A 23,911-nucleotide genomic window follows, 5' to 3' on the forward strand; every position below is an offset into this window, starting at 1 on the left:
CCCCCCAGCAGGCCATCGGTCTTCCGCCCCATGCAGTCCATCGTCTCCCCCCCATGCAGCCATCGTCTCCCCCCATGCAGGCCATCGTCTCCCCCCGATAGCAGCCATCGTCTCCCCCCCATGCAGCCTCGTCTCCCCCCCATGCAGCCATCTCTTCCCCCCATGCAGCCATCGTCTCCCCCCATCCCAGCCATGTTCCACTTACCTGCATCCCCGCCGCCGCCTGACTGTGTAATACGCCGGGAACGTTACAGCTTTGAATCGCTGTAATGATTGGCCCCGCGCTGCGTATAGAAAATCCCCCTTGCGCGGGATTGGTCAGTTCACCCGAGCAAGGGGGAGTGTCTAATGCGCAAATCATTACAGCGATTTAAAGCTGTAATTGTTCCCGCCCTATTACACAGTCGGCGGTAGCGGGGATGCGGCGGTAACTGCGGCGAGGATTGCGGCTTCGGTTGCGCGGTCGCGCGGCGGGGTGGCAAGTAATTCTATCTGTGTATTGGGGCGGGGTATCGGCGTCTGAGTACCGCCGGAAAAACTCAGAATCGGTCCCGATACCGATACTAGTATCGGTATCGGGACAACCCTAAAGCAAACCATGGAGACAGGGGAGTATTTCTGTATCTTGTTTAGCCCAGTATGGAGATTCTGTTGATGGCAAAGTGTCAGGATCACTAGTGTGATGTAACCGTATGCCATTTGATAGGGGGTGACGTAACAGGCTGCTTTCAGCACAGCTGAGAGTGATAGGATGCTTCATGTGAAAATCAGACTAGAGCTCCACCTGCTGGCCCTCTAGAAGACTACACAATGTTATTATGCCATTTCACATTTACCCAATTATATTTACCTACATTATTTATAATTTTAGCCCTGACTATAATAAAAAATATGTAAAAAAAAAAAAAAAAAGATTAACCTAGCACTAAAGTGGTTGTAAACCTCAAACATGGAATACGAACAAAGCATATCACTTTATAGTGAACACTTAATGTTATTTCTGTCTGCCATTTCATTCCTCTGCTATCAGCATGAATCACTTCTGACAAATGCGACAGGGGGAGGGATCCTCCAGATGATTGACAGCCTCAGCTCTGATCCAGTGTGAAGAGGGCGTGTACCTTCCCTCCAATCAGCTCTCAGAGCTCTCCACACTGAGCTCGGCAGAGTGCAACTTCAGCTCTTCGCCCCCTTTTTTCTGACAGCTTCAAACAAACTTTATAAACTCTGCATTCTCAATGGATGTAGAGAAGAGAAGACTGCAGATAAAATGGGTACAACTTATTAAGTAGGATTTTTTTCATCTCTTGTATCACCTGAGGGTAGTCCCTTACTATAACCCCTTATATGCAAGGGTTTACAGCCACGTTGTTATTTTAGTACACAGATAACAAAAACCCATAAAACGAATAATCCATACATTCAACAATTTCTGGGAACCTTCGGTAATATCCTTGTATTTTTCAAGTGACTTTTGATAGTTTCCTGCATAAAAAAAGAAAGGCAAACACAACAATTCCATAAAGGAGTTAAACATTTGAAGGCATCTGTTAAAATTAAACCTGGTTTATTCTTAATATATTTGTGCGTTACTAAATGACTTGGTAGCTTGATTTGGGCAGTTCAGGTTTCTGCTTTTTAAATAACAAAAATGTTGGAGGTACAGAAAATGTGTAGACCCTGCTAAATATTGGCTCTTGTACTTGAATAATCAACAGTCTGCTTTATGATGTACATTCTAATGGTTTAGGAAGACAATAATCAACTGTCTGCTTTATGATGTACATTCTAATGGTTTAGGAAGATAATAAATTAGAATAAATGCAATAGTTACCACTCCTCCTGTAACAGCTTGCCACCATCAACTGCCATTTTTACTTGCGTAGGTCTGTAAAAACAGCAGATACATGGGTAAGTAGCGTAATCACTTTACAGCAACCCTTTTTTTTTTACCAGAGGCCATAGATGCCAGGGGCCCATACAATATATTCTATTGCCTTGAGAAAGTATTCATACCCCTTGAAATTTTGTCATGCTAAAACTCAAAAATTTGATATGATATATGTGATAGAACCGTCACAAAGTGGCACATAATTGTAAAGGTGGCAGGAAAATGATAAATGGTTTTCAATTTTTTTTAACAAATAAATATCTGAAAAGTGTGGCATGCATTTGTATTCAGCCCCGCTTTACTTCCGATACCCCTAGGTAAAATCTAGTGAACCAATTGCCTTCAGAGGTCACCTAATTAATAAATACAATCCACCTGTGTTTCAGTATAACATACAGCTGTTCTGTGAAGCCCTCATAGGTTGAAGTGTAACCTTAGTGAAGAAACAGCATCATGAGGCCAAGGAACAAACCGGACAGGTGAGGGATAAAGTTGTGGAGAAGTTTTAAAGTAGGGTTAGGGTTATAAAAAATATCCCAAGCTTTGAACATCTCACGGAGCATTGTTCAATCCATCATCTGAAAATGGAAAGAGTATGGCACAACTGCAAACCTAGCCAGATATGGCTGACCACCTAATCTGACAGGCCGGGCAAGGAGAGCATTAATCGGAGAAGCAGCCAAGAGGACCATGGTAACTCCTGAAGGAGCTGCAGAGATCCACAGGACAACAATTAGTCGTGCACAGTCCACATATCTGGCCTTATGGAAGAGTGGCAAGAAGAAAGCCATTTGTTGAAAGAAAGCCATAAGTAAGTCCCATTTGCAGTTTGCGAGAAGCCATGTGGGGGACACAGGAAACATGTGGAAAAGGTGCTCAGCTCACGAGACCAACATTTCTGGCCTAAAAAGCAAATACACTATAGCTAGATTCAGGTAGAGTTAGGTCGGCGTATCAGTAGATACGCCGACCTAACTCGGAATCTGCGCTGACCTAGGTTAAAGTGTATTCTCAAACAGAGATACACTTAAACCTATCTAAGATACACGGCTTTGCGCCGTCCTATCTTAGGGTGCAATATTTTGGCTGGCCGCTAGGTGGCGCTTCCATTGCGGTTCGGCGTAGAATATGTAAATCACTAGATACGCCTATTCACGAACGTACGCCCGGCCGACGCAGTACATATACGCCGTTTACCGTAACGCATTATCAGGCCTAAAGATATTCCATCAAATAGTTGGAATAGTAATGTTAAAGTATGGCCGCCGTTCCCGCTTCGAAATACGAAAATGTTACCGTAGTTTGCGTAAGTCGTCCGTGAATAGGGATTTACGTCGTTTACGTCCACGTTGAAATCAATAGGCCCGTGCGGCGGACTTAGCCTATTGATTTCAACGGACACTGGGAAATGTAGGCGCACAGCGCATGCGCAGTTCCAAAAAACCGTCAATCACGTCGGGTTTCAAGCCTGATTTATCATAAAACCGCATTTACGCTACGGCCGCATAAGTTAGGAGGCAAGTACTTTGAGAATACAGTACTTGCCTCTCTGACTTAAGGCGGCGTAGCGTAAATACGATACGCTACGCCACCTTAAAATTGCGGCGAGGACTGTGAATCTAGCTATATGTGTGGCTGAAAACTAACACTGCACTCACACATCCTGACACACCAACCCCACCGTGAAACATGGTGGTGGCAGAATCATGTTGTGCGGATGCTTTTTCTTCAGCAGACAGGGGAAGCTGTCAGAGTTGATGGGAAGATGGATTGAGCCAAATATGGGGGCAATTTTAGAAGAAAACCTGTTAGGGGCCCGCGTACACACGGTCAATCCATTCGATGAGAATGTTCCCGACGGACCGTTTTCATCGGTTCACGCGCTGAAGCAGACTGATGGTCTGATGTGCGAACACACCATCATTCAAAAACCGATCGTGTCAGAAAGCGGGGACTTTAGGCCCTGTACACACGAGAAATCGGTCCGCGGACCGATTTAATCGGACATGTCCTCCTGGAATTTTTTGGTCTGATGGTGTGACACACCATCAGACCAAAATCCCCGCGGACAGAGAACGCGGTGACGGTGAGTGCGGCGAACGTGCGCAAACCAGGAAGTTCAATGCTTCCACGCATGCGTCGAATCAATTTGACGCATGCGCAGGATTTCGGTCCGCTGGTTAGACGTACTGTCCGACGGACAGGTTTCCAGCGGACAAGTTTCTAAGCATGCTAAGAAACTTTTGTCCGCTGGAAAACGGTCCGCTGGAAAAATGTCCGCTGGAAAACGGTCCGATAGGCCGTACACACGACCGAACATGTCCGATGAAACTGGTCCGCGGACCAGTTTCATTGGACATGTTTGGTCGTGTGTACGGGGCCTAAAACACACGACGTGCTGAAAAAAAATGAAGTTTAATGCTTCCAAGCATGCGTCGACTTGATTCTGAGCATGCGCGGGTTTTGAACCGATGCTTTTGTGTACTAACCATCGGTTTTGACCGACGGTCAGGCGTCCATCAGTCCGATTTTAAAGCAAGTTCTACAACTTTGGTCTGAAGGACAAAAGTCCAATGGGCCGTACACACAGTCGGTTTGGACCGATGAAACTGAACCTCAGTCCGTTTTCATCGGTTTGGACCGACCGCGTGTACGCGGCCTCAGAGTATGCAAAAGACTTGAGACTGGGCAAGCAGGACAACAACCCTAAACATACAGTCAGGGCTACAATGGAATCATTTAGATCAAATAATATTCATGTGTTAGAATGGCCCAGTCACAGTCCAGACCCAAATCCAATTGAGAATCTGTGGCAAGACTTGAAAATTGCTGTTCACAGACGCTCTCCATCCAATCTGACAGAGCTTGAGCTATTTTTTAAAGAAGAATGGGCAACATTTTCACTCTCTAGATGTGCAAAGCCTCGCAGCTGTAATTGCAGTGATAGGGAAAACCTTTTATCATTTTCCTTCCACTTCACAATTATGTGCCACTTTGTGTTGGTTTATCACATAGAATCCATATAAAATAAGTAATATGAGAATACCACCCTAATACAGGATTAAAGAATACCTCCTCCTCTTTCCTCCATAAGTGGGGTGTTCTGTAATTAACAGAGATAGTTGGGAACAATGTAACTGATAAAGGGTTCAGGAGAGGCAGAGGAGAAGTTTCGAGCTCCCAAGAATTCTAGCAGCGTAAACATGCATTTTTTACACTTTTCGAGCACTTATAACAAAATGCTTTCAATGGTATTTTTAATAGACAAAAGGTGAAAACATGGATTTCAGCAATATTATAACACTTTAAATGGGCATAATAGATCATTTAACCTGGGCAGGTATATAGGGAGATGCTGGGTATGACTAATATTTAATAACTATTTTTTTTCTCCTGTAGAAGACACTACAAATTTTTATCATTTAGCTTGTCGAAGTTCGTTACCAAAGTCTGACTTTGCAGAAACCTGTGTAGAATTTATCTGTGTTGAAGTATGTCACAGAGCAGCCACAAACTTTGACAACAGTGACTGTGTGTGCACGTCATGTTCTTCCCCAGTGAAGGCCGCTCACATTACATAGCACAATAGAGCCGATTCAGTATAATTCAATGGCTTGATTCAAAACCTTACAAAAATATCAGTCACGCACATTTTGTTTATTTTTTTTATACTGTATACAAAAATAATCATAGTGTAAGGCTAAATTCACACCAGCCTCCTGCGTTTGGTTTATTTGTATGCAGTAGAAATAATCTGGAAAGTATAAACATGCGGTCCAGATCAAGTTCTCCTGCACTTTAACCCCTTGATGCGGATGTAACGCAAATATGCACCCTTCAGCTTCAAGGGGTTGTACCAGGGTGATGTCTGCCAGTCGGCTTACTTGTAATAACAACTGATGCGGCTAATCAGCCGCTCTGCTATTATTACAATTAGTGGGAGGGGACACTCCCACTCCCCCCACTCCCACTGACTTCTGTGGCTTGCCCGGGCTCTCCCATGCAACCGGGAGGCCCGGAAGACCAGCCAGCATGGTCAATGACTCCTCCTGCTGTGCCTGAGCCAATAAGGAGAGAGCTGAAAGAGCCTGTGCTCTTTGATGGATCAAGATTGGCCTCAGGTAAAGTATTTATGGAGGCTAAAGAGAAAGCTGCATCCAGAAGATATTTTTTTTTAACCTTCTGCCTTTAGAACCACTTTGAGCTAGTCATAGATGAATCGAAATTCGCACACTTCAGCAGGGACTGTCCAAATTTTGATCCCCATGTAGAAGGCCCTATCAGACCGTTAGAAATTATATGAAAATTTTGGCAATTCAGAAAAAAGTCAAGTCCACTCCCACCTCTAGAGCCTTCCTATTGGTCATCAAGGTTGTCAATCACATTAAAAGAGCAAATGGGAGGCTCAGGAGGAGAGAACAGTCATGGTCAAACTCAACTTTTAGGGCTTGTTTACACCTGTATTTTTCACCACCAGATCAAATACAGGTCACTACAAGGGCACATAGAAAGCTTTTCTATGTGCATCATTCACACTACATTGTTGTGTATATGTACGTTGCATTAAAATGCAACCTGTCTACACTTTAAACCATTTGTTACCCTAAAAATATAAAAATGGAACTTGTCCCTTTAAAGCATGTTATACAGCACAGTGCTTGTGCTATGTAATTTGGTCACCTGAAATACCTGCTGATCCTGCCTGGTTCTGCCCTCCCCTCTAAAAACTGACCACAGTTTATCATGGTTGCCGAGCCCTGGCACCGTGGTCAGTTTACTTGCCTCTGTCATCTGCAGCACTCCTGTCTGCTCTCCCCTCCCTACCTGTCAGCTAGTGACAGTGCCTGTCACCCCATCTAGTTTCATACTATCCACTCTGTCTCCAAATCCTGTGTGCCCCTGTGTGTGTGTGTGTGTGATTTATAAAAAAAAAAATGCCGATTATACCCAATTTCAGAGTGCCACTAGGGGCTCACGTGACTGTCCTCCTCCTCTCCTCCTGGCTGATGTCATTGGGGGATTCTAAGCTCCTTGCGCTGTAGCTGTCAGGTGGGGAGAGGAGAGAGGCGGCTGGTCACGCGAGTGCCGAGCAGGGCTCTGAAATCAGGTATATTCTGCATTTTTTTTTATAAAATCGCACACACAGGAGCGCAACAACGAATTGAACACATGTAAACTTAACTGAAAGTAAAGGTATAAAAAAAAATTATTATTGGTATTTTAATACTTCAAGAGGACTGCCATTTTACAAAGGTGACATGAAACCGCATGCCAACTTGCATAAAAACACAGAACACATTGAATGCACACATTAAACACACATGCATTTTTGGTGTGCCGTGGTGAGATTTTATGTGCAATATGGTGTGAAAGGAAAAGGAAAGATCAACATTTTCACATAACTTCAGCTGACCGGGTCTCTCTATATCTGTATCAGGAAGGGAGGAGATAGATGAGGGACCTTCTTATACATATAGATTTACAATGTGACTCTGGTGCACACATACCAAGAATCCTAGTCGCCATCCACCCAAAACTCATACTACATACTGACCATTGCTGCAAGCTGTACTTACTGTATAAGAGCTGCTCTTTCAAAGTACTTAATGGCTTTCTCACAAAACTGTGTGTCAATGTAGTAGGCTCCCAGCCACTGAATGACTTCAATGTTTGAAGGGAAATAGCGATATGACTGCAAGGCAAAAGAAACAGTTTCAGTCATAAATAACGTCTTTTCCTGGCACTTGGGGAAAATCTGAGCCATGTAAATATTTAAAGCGAAGCCTGCCAGCAATTAGTCACATATGAATGCAGCCAATGTATACTGGGTGTAAACCGGCCTGATGAAAAGGAATGTTTATGGTTCACAGGAACGGTAGGGAATTATGTTCGACTGTTTACCTGCTCAGTGACACAAATATCCTGAGTGTAAGTGCAGTTTAAAAACAACAGTGATGATAACAAATACTTGTGTTACATTTACTGAAAACCCGCTTACATGGCACAGGTAGGCCCTATTACATTTTAGGCCTGGTAACACCAGCAAGCCACGCTGAACTCAGGTGCCAATGCACCAATCCCTGTGCAGTGCATTTGTTTTCCACAGAACTTTATTAAAATACATTTCTATCTACCACAGCGGCATTGGGATGTGGAGACTTGTTTTACGTTTGAGCAAGGGTGAACTGACACCCTTGGATACCAGGCATTTTGCCTCGTCTAAGCATAGTGGTTGTGCTGGAAATGGCTCACAAAGCTTCTGGTGTGAATGGGCCCTTAGGGAATTGTTAATAGGCACTCTCATGGTAATTTATAAACAAAATCTGGTCCACAAAAGCATATTAAAATGTCAGGAAATGTTATAAAAATGTAGCACACCTCTTGTGTGCAACTAGCATAGGTACATTTATTTTGTGACTCATGATAGTTGTGCGAGTCTGTAATTGGGGCCGGGTTACTTTAGGTCAGGCTGGAGCACTCTACAGAGCAGGTCTCGGGTACCTTCCCCCTAGTTCTAGAAGCTTCTGGAAGTTAGTGGGCGGAGGCCAGAGGTCCTAGTCTGCATACTTGAGGGAATCTGGCCAATCCCCAGGCGGAAGGCCCTGGCTGGATCAGCCCTTAAATATCATGGAGCCTGGCCAGCAGGGGAGTCAGGTTGAAGATGGAGTGAGGAAGCTGTGTTGTGTGGCCTGGTCAGGGACCCCAGTTTGAGGGGGCTCTGCCTTCAGGCTAGAAGCTGAAGAAGGAAGTAGTATTGAGGAATCTCCACTATTCCATGATCTCAGTTGGGACCTGTGCAATATGAGGCCTGAACAGTTGTCTCTTCAGGGCAGCAGTATTTCCAGGGGCAGTGTGTGAACTTCTACCCCCCCCCCCCCTCGGGGCAGAACGGGTTAAAGTTGCTGAATGTAATATCGAGCAAGCTGTGACTCAATCCCTTGTCCTGGAATATTTCACTAAGCAGCCAGGTGGGCTGATATTTTCAAAGAAGGGGACAGAGAGTGTCTGCAAGTTGTGAATCTGCTACAATTCTACTCCTGTAAAGGGGAATTTCTTTGCCATAGAGACTGTTGCTGCTTCAAGCATAATACAGTCAAGTGCATGTTAATTTTGCTGGCTCACATAGAGAAGGAAGTTGTTTCTCCCATTGTTCTTCAAGTTTAAAGCGGATGTGCCATTAAAAAAAAAATATTAAAAGCCAGCAGCTACAAATACTGCAGCTGCTGACTTTCAATATTAGGACACTTACCTGTCCTGGAGTTCAGCGCCGTCCCGCAGCAGAGGATGAAGCGATCGCTCGTCTCTCTGCTGCACCCCCCCGCCTACCTCGGTGAGGGAACCAGGAAGTGAAGCGCTCCGGCTTCACTACCCGGTTCCCTACGGCGCATGCGCGAGTCGCTCTGCGCCCGCCGGAGTGGCTCACACGCTGTGTGCTGGGAGCCGAGTGTTCCCAGACACAACGGGCGACAGACGGGAAGTCGGGAAAAACCCCGTCTTTTGCCCGAGAACGTGTGGCCAGAAGTGGGTGCAAATACCTGTCCTTTAGACAGGGTATCTGCACCCCCCTCCCCCTGAAAGGTGTCAAATGTGACACCGGCGGGGGGGCGGTTTCCGATCAGCGCGAGTTCCACTTTAGGGTGGAGCTCCGCTTTAAGTGGGGCATCCAATTATCTCTACACCGTATCCAATTTGTTTTCCCCCCAATAAAACAACAAAACCAGTCATGGGCTTTCCTTGTCTCTGAATAAAATGTTAAATGAAATGAAAAATACGTGTTGCCTGGTTGTGCAGATTTTAGGGGGACCCAAAAACTCAGCGGCCCCCTAAGGGATAATGCACATAAATCTCAGTTTTTCAGTTTTTGTTCTAAATGTTAATTGATAAAGGAATGTGTCTGATCAGGTTAAACATAGCGGAGCCGAACCGGCTAGATACTGATTAGTTCAAAGAGATACCCTTATTTTCAAAGGATCTGTATTGAAGATCCCCCACTGTGTGAGGGGGGGCGGAGATTGTCATTGTAACAGTTGTAACCACATATAAGCTCTGTGTTATACCCATTAAAAGCTGTCTTGTTCTAGCAGTAAGCCTGGACTCATGTGTGGCTATTTGGGGCGATTCCATGGACTCCTACTTGTGGAGTATTGGGGGTGATTTTCGTTATGGGAAGAAGGGACTGTTTGACGGGGATATTATACCAATACCGTCACAATTGGTTGACAGCAGCGGGATTTCCCTTCTACTCTCCTTTATACCCGATTCAAGCAGACACTGGAAGAACTACTGGAAGTTCGTGGAAGGATTGCTAGCAACAAAACCAAGCGGTCATCATAGCAGAATTAATGGAGCTAGACCAGGAGAACTTGGTTGCAGCAACGCCAGCAGTACAAGAGATGGAGACACCAGTGATTCAGGAGGAGGAATCGCCAGCCAACAAGCTATGAGAGAGAAGCTAGCATGGTTCGGTCCGAACCCAACGGCGGATGTGGTGCTGAAAGTGATGGACCTGTTAGTAAACGCAGAGCTACAGAAGGATAAACAAATAAGAGATGCAGAACTACAGTTAAAACATGGCAGCAGTCCAACAAGCAGCCGCACATCCTCCAAACAGTGAGTACAGCACAGCAGACGCAAGGAAGATTCGTTTAGCGCTTTTAAAGCTTTTGATGATGAAAAGGACTGTGAGATTGATAACTACCTGGCAGATTTTGAGCGACAATGTAACCTGCACCGAATAGCTAGAGGAGAGTGGGTTGCAATATTGTCAGGCAAACTGTCAGGCAAAGCTTCTGATGCTTTCCGGACCGTGCCAGATCAGGATATCCATAGCTACGCCATGGGTAAAGAAGTGCTCCTGGCTCGTTATGCAGTAACCCCAGAGTCCCACCGACAGAAGTTCAGGGACTCACGCAAAACCACGGAAGACTCTTACGCGGAATGGGCATGCCAGGTTATCCCTGTCGGCCTCTAACTGGGTTAACAGCAAGCCAGGCCACCACCGCAGAGACATTTTGCAACTAATGCTCCTGGAGCAATTTTACAATCACATCCAGACGGATGTCAAAGATTGGGTGAGAGATCGCAGGCCCATGACTCTACCAGAGGCCGCGAGTTGGCGGATGAATATGCGGATACTCGCAAGACAACAGGTCACAACCACGGGTACAACCTCCGACGACCAACGGTGCCCTCACACCCACCTGCCGCTAGATACCAACCTCCTAACAGACCGATGACATCTAGCCCTCGCTATCCACGCCAGGAGGACAACGAACAACGCTGCTTCAGGTGCAAAACAGCTGGGTCACTTCAAGCAGAATTGCCCCATGAAGGACAACACCAGGTCAAAATTGGTCTCAACCTGTGTACCGCCCACCAGCAGCAGCCCTTTGTGTAGACTTCGGCTTGGGATCTCCAGAGCTGGGTCAGGAAGAACCATTTGGACACCCTTTACGAAGTCCTCACGGTACAATCTGTTATTACGGACAACAGGGAACACCATTGTCAGCTGGTCATGGGCGACAGCCATGAGCCGGAAGGGGGCCCTGGAGGGAGCTGGGCAGAAAGAGGCACCGCCGGCTACCCCCCAAGAAGAGGTCCTGGAAGCCGGTATAACCAAGCTGACCTGGGAGGAGAAGAAGCGACTGGAGGAGAGGGAGTCGCAGCGGGCTTCCCAGATGCGGGCCGAGATGTTCGCCAAGGGCCCACCGGTGGCCCCTTACACCACCACCCCCAGTTTCCTGATGATGAAGGAACCACGTGGAGAGCCTGCAGGACATGAGCAAGCAGGAGCTGATCCGTGAGTACATAGAGCTGGAGGAGTGCATAAGCCGCATGGAGGAGAGAACAACCACCTGAGGTCACAGCAGGCTGACCCCCCCAGGCTCCATGAACTGGAGATGGAGCTGGAGAAGCTCAATAGAGGAGAACCGGCTGGCTGCGGAGGGAGCAGAGGTGGCTGACCCTATGGGGCACTGATTCTCCCCCCCCCCCCGGACTCTGAGCACCAGAGCTACAGCATTTCAACAAATATAACTTTTTCTTTTTATGAATCTCCTGTGATTGTCACTTCAGAGCCATAACCTGCCCCCTCCCATAGCGGGACACCTAGATGGCGGCGCACAGACCCATTCGCCGTCTTCACACTGACTTCTGGTGACTCTGCAGATCGCACAAAGACTTGGGGACTGACCGGGCGTGTGATCTGACGATCCGGTGGCATACCTGAGTCGGAAGCAGTTGCCAAGGGAGGTCAGTCACGCCAAACGGAGTTAACCTCGGACTAAAAGCTCTGAACCGTCAACCCTACTGGACCAGGAAAGGTCCCAACCGGGTGCCGGAAGCAGGGAGAAAAAGGGGGGCTATTGTGAAGGATGCTTCAGTGTAATTCTCCCTGCTTTTTTAAAACTATTGATATGTTAATGACCCTTCCTCAGCCAGCTCCCTATTTCAAAGAGTTAATTGACTCTCTTGTGTGTATTGTTCTAAATGTTAATTGATAAAGGAATGTGTCTGATCAGGTTAAACATAGCGGAGCCGAACCGGCTAGATACTGATTAGTTCAAAGAGATACCCTTATTTCAAAGGATCTGTATTGAAGATCCCCCACTGTGTAAGGGGGGCGGAGATGGTCATTGTAACAGTTGTAACCACATATAAGCTCTGTGTTATACCCATTAAAAGCTGTCTTGTTCTAGCAGTAAGCTTGGACTCATGTGTGGCTATTTGGGGCGATTCCATGGACTCCTACTTGTGGAGTATTGGGTGATTTTCGTTATGGGAAGAAGGGACGGTTTGACGGGGATATCATACCAATACCGTCACAATAAGAATCTCACTTCTTTTTTTATTTATTTCTGTTTATCTGTTCCTCCCCACAAAGACAGCTGATTGCAGCACATCCACCACCGCCCTCTTATATAGTGAGCATGACTCTTGGGTGTGCCTGTGTCACATTGGTGATGCTCTACTGTGAGTACAACTATCCAGGTATGTTTTTTTTCTTTCACAAGAACTGGAGCAGACAAGCCCCCTCCCTTTGCACACATCATGGTGGCACCTCCCTCAGGGAAGAGACTGGTGCCCAAGGCAAGCACTGTCAATATGACTAAATAATTGTCTCCTTGGTATATGCATGGTCAGACAGCAGCAGAGGAAAGGGATTAGTTACTGACTATGCCGTCTTGGGAAAAGGACAACCTAGGAAGACAGAATAAAGTGCATTACGCAACTTATAAATCAAACATGTTGCGATTTCTGAAATTTTCCACCAGCTTTTGCAAAAAAAAAAAAAAAACAGAAAAAAAGCTGCATAGCAAATCTGGGCCACTTGTGGTTTCCAGTTGCAAGTAACCAAAGAACTGAAATTTGGGTGAAGAGGGTCAATTTGATTACAGTGGTGTAATTGCACTCTGCTGTTTACTCAAAACCAGAAAATCATTGACAAGGTGGGTGTCACACTGTTGGGGAGAATTTAACACCATTTAATCATTCATTGACAGAAAAACAAGGTCTTCTAGTATGCATTATTATAGTACGAGGCCCTGCAATGGTGAGAATTTAGAAAATTTGTGTAAAAAAAGGACACCGGATTCTCAAAGGTGAAATCTTATAGTCTCTGGCATGTTTATAGTGAGCAGAGAAAGCTGTGCTATATTTTCTCTGGATTTGGTAGTTCCGGATCGGGACCGGGAGCTTGATGGTTCCATCCCACCCACGACAATTACTATAATAAGGCAAGGGTGAAGAGGACACAGCGAACACAGAGGCTTTTTGCCGCTTTTATAGCAGAGCACCTGGTGTGAGGGTCGCCGTGTGCTCGAAAAGAGAATAAAAAACAGATCTGCCCGATATTTAGCAAAAGTAACATTCTCTCCACGGTTTTATTTTTGCAGTTCCAGGATGAAAAGCAAAAGCCTATGAATGGTATATCCCTTCATGCTGTATAAGTTCTTATGCCAACTATCTGTACATCTGTAAATAAGAGACCTACCTCACAGTAGTACTGAAAGGCTTGCGTTTTGTCACCCTCGGTATCATACAACTCGCCAAGTTTAGCCAGTGCTTGTGAATCAGTAGGAACTATACTGATGAGCTGCATTAGCCATTCTATTGCCTGATTAGGATCCTCAAGCAATTCATACCTACATAAGCAAAGTTAAGGAAGAATAAACATCAGAAGAACATGGTATAAGGCAACTTAATTTTAAAAAGAGGCCCTGTGTCAGATCCCTTGTAGCATGAAAAACAATTTTACATAAGTGGATCTACCCCGAACCCATAACAAACAAATGGCCCTCCATCGATTAGAATGTATGTGCTCCCACTGTGGAGACGCTCATAAATTCAGTAGCGTAAGGACTGCAAGCATACACAGGGTACCGTGAAGAGGCCTTGCAGCTTACGCATGCTCTTGCAAAAGCGTGCTAACTAAACCCCTGTTGGACAGGTTAATTTGGTTGGTCAGCAGACTGGTTGGTGAGTTGAGCAATGGAATGTTCTGTTGTTTATCTTTCTACCCAGAACCCCCCACCATTTGTTTGTTAATAGACAAACTCTCGTATGTTTTCTGCATGGAATGGGTGGGAGCCTCCTACATAAGGAGTCACGGGTCCAACAATTCTTCGATATCTGGGAACCTTTCATTCAAACCTTGCCTACAGATACCCAACAATTCATAGTACACTACACTGTTTCAATAAATCCAACGGTTTCAAACCAGACTGTTAACCAATGACCCTCCACTTGATATCCTACCCTCTTTCCATCATCTGCTAGCTGTTAGAGCAAACGCCATCCTTTTTGTCTTAATGTCCATCTCTTGACGCAGCACTGATACCTGGTTCTGAAACTATACTGACAAACTGTATGCTGTCAATTTTAAAAATCTTTTTACTGGCCAAATGCCATGGCCATTTTATTAACTTAATTTCCCCATCAAGAAAAAAAGAAAAAAGAAAAAAGGAGGCTCTGTGTATAAATAACAAAACTAAAGAGAGTGGGAAAAAAAGAAAAGAAAACGAGAAGTGGTTCCAAATATCACAGGTATACACAAATGGTAGGTTTGTTTTGCTTGCATTTGGGATTGCATGGATTCATCAACACTGCTTAACAGAACTATAGTGCATGTAGAGAACAAGCAAATACATCCATCAGCAGTATAAAGAGGAAGAAGATGGTGGTATCCAGACACTGATGAATGTAATGAGGAGGCAGCAGTAAGAAACCAATTACTGATTCTATAATACTGATAATACCTTTTTAAAATTGTTTTTATTTAATTTTTAATTTTGGGGGAAGGGTTACAATCTTTTTCAGGTTTTTATGCTGTCTAGGTTCCGTATGAAGAGATTTCTGCTAATTTTCCAGCAGGAAGTCAGACTACCCCCCAGCAGCAGCAAAAAATTTTGTCATGAAAAGTTGTTTTATTTGTGTGTATTTCAAATAATGAAACGCAATAAAAAGTATCTGATAAAATAATAATGATAATAATAATAATAATAATGTGTATCCTGCACCATGTGTCCCATTTAGATAGATCTCAGCTAACCTTTTTGGTGACAAGAAGCATGGGTGCATACGTCAGACACTTTTGACTCAAGAGTTCTCATGTCATGGTATTGATACCCTTTCATGGATAATAGTGAAATAAAATAAATGAAATCCACCTTCGGAACACCACTACCCTCTCCCTTCCCTCCATTAGTTCCCATTCCCATTTATTAGTAACTTTTTTATTTATGTTTATTTATATCTGTATAATACTTCAACTCCTACAACAGTACAATTATTATTGCATTTATCTGTATTTCAATGCTGTATCTCATTCTAAGTTGTTGTCATCTGACATACTGTAACTGTTGTAATCTATTACTTTAAAATAAAAACATTATAAAAAAAAAAAAAAAACATGGGTGATGCTAAACCCAGGCATCTCCAAAACAGGAAATAAGACAATTAAAAAGAATGCTGCTGATATTGACCTTACACACGCCTACATCGTTCCAATCACCTGCCAGATCCCTTGAAATTAAACAGCACCCTTGGGAATGGGGGTACACGTGAGCCACTCACATAAAGCACCGTTGAGTAGGTTCAGGGATAAAGGTTATAAGCTCTGTGTTAGGTCTGACACAGCCCCACAGAGACCTTACATAGGGCTCTGTCAGGAAGGGCTACAAGGTGGGCATGTATCTGCTGAATATGCCAAGAAACTGGATGAAAATGGACATCTGCACCTAGCTGCAGGGTTTTCCTACTGTATATTGCCCTCACCATCAAGCTTTGCACATGTCTCAAATGACAGCATAGATTGAGGCCCAAGAAACCTGCAGCTGGGTGAATGTGTTTCTATGGTTCTTTCTTTGCTCTTTCCAGTGTAATACACATACTGTAACCTAAACCATGAGTGAAGGGTTGGGTGACTAGTGAGAGAAATGCATTTTCAGAAAAGCTATTATAATGTAGCTTAGGTCACGTGTTCTATGCGATGGCCAAATTCAGCTAGCCAGAGAACAGGACCATACACTTGTTTCTGCACTAGAGAAGCCAAAGGCAGGGGAGCCAAGAAATGTTATTTTTGATATTTGCTGGACCAAGGAAGTGGTGCCCCCTTGGGGTCCTACCACCTTTGGGCCCCTTGGCAGCCATGTGAGCTGCTATAGCTATTTTTACACCCCTGTATTATTGTGCCAATCCATTACAAATAAGCCAACTATCCTATGTGCGTGTTCAACAGCTATTAGCAGAGAAGATGTGTAATTGTACCAATACAAACTCTAAAGTGCCTATGCAAGCAACAGATTCACTCCCCCCAGAAGTAGCACATACCTTTCCATTACCCCCTGCTGCTCTGTTCAGGTGCAGGGAGAAGCTGTCCTGTGTAAACTAGGAGCCCCTCATGTTGTATCTTACACAGGGCTAGGAAGGGACTCTCCTTGGTACTCAATAGTTGGGCTCAGCATTTCTCCCAAAATTACTAGGTATGTTCTTTGCTCCTGAAAGCCGAATAAAGCATTGGAAGAGTGAAGAGGTGAATATATGCTGCTGGGAAGCGGTGATCAAAGCAAATCTAATGTTCTGTTCTACAAAGACAAAGTGCAGGTTTGCTTTAAGATAAATGTTATAAAAGTAACTCATACGTGCTCACCCTGTAAAGCACAATTCCCCCTAACACACTTAGTTTTATTGAAGGATACAGGCTTGCTATCTGACTAAGAACCGGCGAGCTGTTTCGGAGGATTGCATGTAGTTTATGGAAACAATCCAGAGCTTCCTCGAGGCGATTTAATTTCTTGTACGTCAAACCTGGAAAAAGATACCAGTACAAGTTATTTTTTTATATGGAAGGTTAATACACAACAATAATATTTAATATGTTAAATACAGATAGACAATAAGGAAGTTTAAATACATAAAAGAGGCCTGTATCACAAAATAAAAGGAAGCTACTCCCACTGAACATTTTTGTATTATCGCATCGCTATCAAAATTTTTATGGGCACTTTACACCTTATAGAAAGTTAAAAAGTGTCAGAAAGCGACATATATTGATCAGCCAAATAGTGTATCCAGATTAAACCATTCACTTATGTATATAAAATATAGTCTGTATGCGACACCAAAAAGAAAAAAAGAAAAGTGTTAATAAATGTAAAAAGCCCAAAGTGTATCAAACTTTCATATTGATAGAAGAAAGTCTTTAAATTCCAAAGATCACCACGGTGTGTAAGCCAATCTGCATAAAATTGTATTATACACTATTTGGCTGAGCAATATATGTCACTTTCTGAATAGGTCATTGTATATTAATGTACATGTATAGAGCAGCACTTTTTAACGTTCTATAATCATGCACAATGTTTGTTAGATTGTGGGGTTTGCAGCTGTTTAATCTATAGGTCTTTAGCACAGTATACTATTGTAATTTATTATCTTACACCTTCTGCAGACATGCCTGGTCACCTGGCCAACAGATCTTGGGGTAGGAGAAATCTATTATACTCTATGAAATGTGCTGGATTTTCCCATAAATTCCACTACTGTTCACCCTAGGCTTGGATGATGTACATTCTCAGGCGATACAAATGTGGATTTCTGTGAAATTGTTGGGTAGCCGACACATGGTTCAGTAATCCAAAGTCTGATGTCTATAGCCTTTAAAAAATAAGTGAACTTTTCTAAGCACATCTCATATTTAAAGTTGTGACTTTACATGCTGCAAATACAAAGACATTTAGAAGGGACAGGTGCTGAGGTTTTCGACAGGGTGGGAGGGGATCTGTTCCAGTTGGACCTTCCTCCCTATAGGTTCTACCAGCATAAAACTCACTGTAATCACTAGGGTTGTCCTGATACCGATACTAGTATCGGTACTGAGCATTTGCGCGAGTACTTGTACTCGCGCAAATGCCCCCGATGCTTCACCGATACTTTATTTTTTTTCCTCTGAGTGGGGGCGGAGAGCGGGCGGAGAGGGGGCGGGGAGCGGTCGGAGAGGAGACCGAGAGAAGACTGAGGGGGCAGAGAGGAAGGCGGAGAGAAGGCGGAGAGGAGGCGGAGAGCAGAGCAGTCCTCGGGTATGTAAAACATGCCACTGGAGGAGAGCTGCTGCCGCTGCCGCCGTCTAGTTGTTCGGCGCTCAGGGAACATAACAGCTTTAATTTGAACAGCTGTGTGTTCCCCGCCGCACGTCGTCATATATAGCCCCTCCCCCTTGTCCGGGCACTTTGATAGACAGATCACCTGTCTATTGGACGGGTGATCTGTCTATCAAAGTGCCTGGACAAGGGGAAGGGGCTGTATATGACAACGCATGGCGGGGAGCACACAGCTATTCAAATGAAAGCTGTTATGTTCCCCGACCGCCGAACAACTAGACGGCGGGGAGAGACCTACACAAAGCTGCATTTGGGGGGAGACACAAGGCTGCATTTGGGGGGAGACACAAGGCTGCATTTGGGGGGGAGACACAAGGCTGCATTTGGGGGGAGACACAAGGCTGCATTTTGGAGACACATGGCTGCATTTAAAAAAAAAAGTATCAGTATCGGCGAGTACATGAAAAAAAGTATCGGTACTTGTACTCGGTCCTAAAAAAGTGGTATCGGGACATCCCTAGGTCACTATTCAAGTGTTCAAGCAGTTGTGGGTGTCATAGCTGCTTGAATACAATAGCTGACGAAGGGCATTTCTCCATCCACGCTATTAAGCGTGGATGGAGAAATCTTTTAAAACTGAAGAATGAGAGAAATCTTCGTGTGTATGGCTAGCCTTAAATCTACACACTTTAACACGCATGATAGCTGGAGGAGAACATTTGGTGCCCGAGTTATTTTAGCTTCTGTTTTATTTTATTTATTTTTATTTTTTTTAGCTTCTGTTTGACCCACGTAGTTATCACTCTCCCAATAAAAAGGGGGGGAGCTGGCAAACCTGTCAAATTGAATAGCTGAGCGTGGTCCAAACACATACATACAATATATACATCACAATAAAACAATATGATAAATCACGGTCTCAGTCAACTAAAAACAAAGTCATTGAGGCATCTTGACCGCCCTCCCTCTTGAATATGATAAACTATGTTGCCAAACGTACACCTACCTTTATACGCATGAGATACGAAGAGAGGAAATGGATAGCCGCATTCCAATAACCAAAAAGGTTGTCTTTTTATTCAAACGAACAGCAAATGCATCACTTCACAAGGTCACAGCAAAGGAACAGGGGAACAGCCGACGCGTTTCGCACTGAGCTAGTGCTTAATCATCAGCCATGATTAAGCACTAGCTCAGTACGAAACGCGTCGGCTGTTCCCTTGTTCCTTTGCTGTGACCTTGTGAAGTGATGCATTTGCTGTTCGTTTGAATAAAAAGACAACCTTTTTGGTTATTGGAGTGCGGCTATCCATTTCCTCTCTTCGTATCTCATGCATGGTCAGTGCATTGCCAGCACCCACGGTATCCTGAGTCAGTCTACTCCACATAGCGACCCACCTGGAGCGGTGATCCTCTTTTTTCTCTATTTTCTTTGGATCCTGCCTTTATACGCACATGAACTTTAACGGCATCCCAGTCAATATTGAGTTGGCCCACCCTTTGCAGCTAAAACAGCTTCACCTCTTCTAGGAAGGTAGTCCGCAAGGTTTAGGAGTGTGTCTATAAGAATATTTGACCATTCTTCCAGAAGCGCATTCGTGAGGTCAGTCTATAGTCCATATAAAAAGATTATAGCAATGTGATAGGTCGTGTAACCAGAAAATGTCCATCCACAAATGGCCGCCTCCACGAGGGGATTAGAAGCAAAATCCAGCAGGAGCTACAGAGCATAAGAGAAGAGAGGCGCCTCTAAGTGTAGCAATATGATTACATTCAATGAAGATACAACATTTAACAACTTACATGGTTGATGATTAAAAGAGTCGCATCCAAGTATGCAGGAAACCCGGGGTAAAGCTGTCCACATAGACCGTCCTCCACACCGCCGGCTTTTACCGCTGTCAGTCTACAATCGTGACCGGGAAGACTACCCTGCAGTTGAGCGATCGAAAAGTAAAGCTTGAAGCGCTCGTAGAGCGCAGCGCTGAAGGGATGATGCCGATGGTGGTGCAGAGGACGGTCTATGTGGACAGCTTCACCCCAGATGCCTGCATACTTGGATATATACCTGTTTTAATGATCCACCATATGAGCTAAATGTTATATCTTCATGAAATGTAACCATATTGCTACACTTAACCCTTTCACGCCGACGGAACGCATATATGCGTCCTCGGCTTTCAGGGGTTATACCGGGATGATGCCTGCAGCCGCAGGCATCATCCCGGTACCGTTGTTTAGAGCGGGCGATCGGCTTTCCAAACATAACAACCGATGCGGCTAAAAGCCGCTCGGTTGTTATGCCGGAGGAGCGGGAGGAGACATCCCCCCCCTCCCGCCGCTCTGACCGGGCCTCCCGTCCCACCGGGAGACCCGATCCACGATCCGGCGCCTCCAGCGGCTCGGCGAGTGACGTCACTTCCGGGTTTCTCAGATGCCAATGGCGCCGGATTTAAAAAAGTACACAGTATTCAGAATCGCCGTTTTCGGCGATCTGAATACTTTGAAGTGCAAAGGAGGGCTCGGGGGTCTTTTAGACCCCCGATCCCTCCATAAAGAGTACCTGTCACCACCTATTGCTGTCACAAGGGATGTTTACATTCCTTGTGACAGCAATAAAAGTGATCAAAATGTAAAAAAAAAAAAAAAAAAAAAAAAATTGAATATTAGAAAAAATAAATAAATAAATAAGAAAACAAAAAAAAAATTTTTTAAAGCGCCCCCCTCCCCGCGAGCTTGCGCAGCAAAGAAAGCGCATACGGAAGTCGCGCCCGCATATGAAAACGGTGTTCAAATAACACATGTGAGGTATTGCCGCGATCGTAAGAGCGAGAGCAATAATTATAGCACTAGGCCTACTCTGTAACTCTAACCTGGTAACCGTAAAAAAAGTTTAAAGCGTCGCCTATGGAGATTTTTAGTTACCGTAGTTTGTCGCCATTCCACGAGTGCGTGCAATTATAAAGCGTGTCATGCTTGGTATCTATTTACTCGGCATAACATCATCTTTCACATTATGCAAAAAAATTGGGCTAATTTTACTTTTTCATTTTTTTAAAATTCATGAAAGTAAATTTTTCCCAAAAAGTTGTGTTTAAAACACCGCCGCACAAATACCGTATGACATAAAATATTGCAACAATCGCCATTTTATTCTCTAGATTCTCTGCTAAAAATATATATATAATGTTTGGGGGTTCTAAGTAATTTTCTAGCCAAAAATATGGATTTTAACTTGTAAACACCAAATGTCATGCATAGGCATGAAAGGGTTAAAGGCACCTCTCTTCTCTTTTATATTCAGTTGTGACATGACGCTACTTGTATATCAAGACATTGCTCGTTGATCAAGTCAAAATGTATCTCAGTTCAAGGTCTTACTGTGTGTGTGTGTGTGTGTGTATATATGTGTGTATATATATATATATATATATATATATATATATACATATATATATATATATATATATATATATATATATATATATATATATATATATATATATATATATATACATATATACTAGCTGAATACCCGGCGTTGCCCGGTCTTCCTATCTTAACCTTTTGGGGAGGAAAATCATAGTAATATAAATATACCCATCTTTTATATAAGGGTGTAGGTAAGGGTTAATTTAACTGTCATATTTTTATTTGGCATATAAGTAATATGTGTACCAGGTATTATTGAAATATCTCCAGGCGTACAGAAGTTATGTGGGAACATACATTTCCCATTGATTTGCATGGGACTTTAAACAAAAACCCCGACCCTCACAAATGGGGGTAGTTAAGGGATAAATTAACTATCCTATAGTTTAAGTGGACATATAAGTAACATGTGACCAAGTGTTATCGAAATATGTACAGCCGTTTGGAAGTTATGAAGTAACATGTATTTCCCATAGAGTTGAATGGGACTTTAAAGGAAAACCCCGACCATGGCAAATGGGGGTGGGTAAGGGTTAAACCACCTATCCTATGTTTGTTGCTGACATATAAGTAACATGTGTGCCAAGTTTCATGTTAATATCTTTAGCCGTTTGGACATGATGCTGGAACATGAAGTAACATGTATTTCCCATAGAGTTGAATGGGACTTTAAAGAAAAACCCCGACCATGGCAAATGGGGGTGGGTAAGGGTTAAACCACCTATCCTATGTTTGTTGCTGACATATAAGTAACATGTGTGCCAAGTTTCATGTTAATATCTTTAGCCGTTTGGACATGATGCTGGAACATGAAGTAACATGTATTTCCCATAGAGTTGAATGGGACTTTAAAGAAAAACCCCGACCATGGCAAATGGGGGTGGGTAAGGGTTAAACCACCTGTCCTATGTTTGTTGCTGACATATAAGTAACATGTGTGCCAAGTTTCATGTTAATATCTTTAGCCGTTTGGACGTGATGCTGGAACATGAAGTAACATGTATTTCCCATAGAGTTGAATGGGACTTTAAAGGAAAACCCCGACCATGGCAAATGGGGGTGGGTAAGGGTTAAACCACCTATCCTATGTTTGTTGCTGACATATAAGTAACATGTGTGCCAAGTTTCATGTTAATATCTTTAGCCGTTTGGATGTGATGCTGGAACATGAAGTAACATGTATTTCCCATAGAGTTGAATGGGACTTTAAAGAATAACCCCGACTATGGCAAATGGGGGTGGGTAAGGGTTAAACCACCTATCCTATGTTTGTTGCTGACATATAAGTAACATGTGTGCCAAGTTTCATGTTAATATCTTTAGCCGTTTGGACGTGATGCTGGAACATACATACATACATACATACACACACAGACACGTTGAGTTTTATATATATAGATATATATATACATACATACATACATACATACATACACACACACATACAGTATATACACACACACACACACACACACACACACTTACTTACACACATACATATATACACACACACACACACACACACACAGTATCTGAGTACGCCTCTCACATTTTTGTAAATATTTTAACGAATAAGTTCCGAAATTAGGTTATGTGTAACAAAATGGAATGACACAGGGAAAAAGTATTGAACACGCTAACTGAAATGTATTTAATACTTTAGTACAAAATCCTTTGTTGATAATGACGCCTCCTGTATGGAGGAACTAGTCATATGCGCTGCTCAGGTGTGCTTTTGGCCCATTCTTCCACATAGTCTTCAAATCTTGAAGGTTATGTGGGCCTTATCTATGAACTCTGATCTTTAGTTCTTTCCATAGATTTTCTATTGGCTGGGCCATTCTAACAGCTTTATTTTCATTCTTTGAAATCAAGAGTTTTCTTGGCTTTGTGTTTGAGATCATTGTCTTGCTGAAATGCCCACTCTCGTTTCATCTTCCTCATCCTGGTAGATGGCAGCAGATTATTTTCAAGAATGTCTTGGTACAAT

At 43.7% G+C, this 23,911-nt stretch overlaps 1 protein-coding gene across 1 annotated transcript in view; it reads right to left on the reverse strand.

Moving 5' to 3' along the window:
• Positions 1-23,911, reverse strand: part of IFT88 (intraflagellar transport 88) — a 110,000-nt gene that overhangs the window by 25,961 nt on the left and 60,128 nt on the right. The window contains 7 exon segments of the mRNA XM_040340536.1: positions 1,421-1,447; positions 1,450-1,485; positions 1,835-1,874; positions 1,876-1,888; positions 7,468-7,583; positions 13,884-14,034; positions 17,089-17,197. Coding sequence (XP_040196470.1) covers positions 1,421-1,447; positions 1,450-1,485; positions 1,835-1,874; positions 1,876-1,888; positions 7,468-7,583; positions 13,884-14,034; positions 17,089-17,197 — 492 coding nt within the window.

The sequence above is a fragment of the Rana temporaria genome, chromosome 2 (assembly GCF_905171775.1).
Source record: "Rana temporaria chromosome 2, aRanTem1.1, whole genome shotgun sequence".
NCBI lineage: Eukaryota > Metazoa > Chordata > Amphibia > Anura > Ranidae > Rana > Rana temporaria.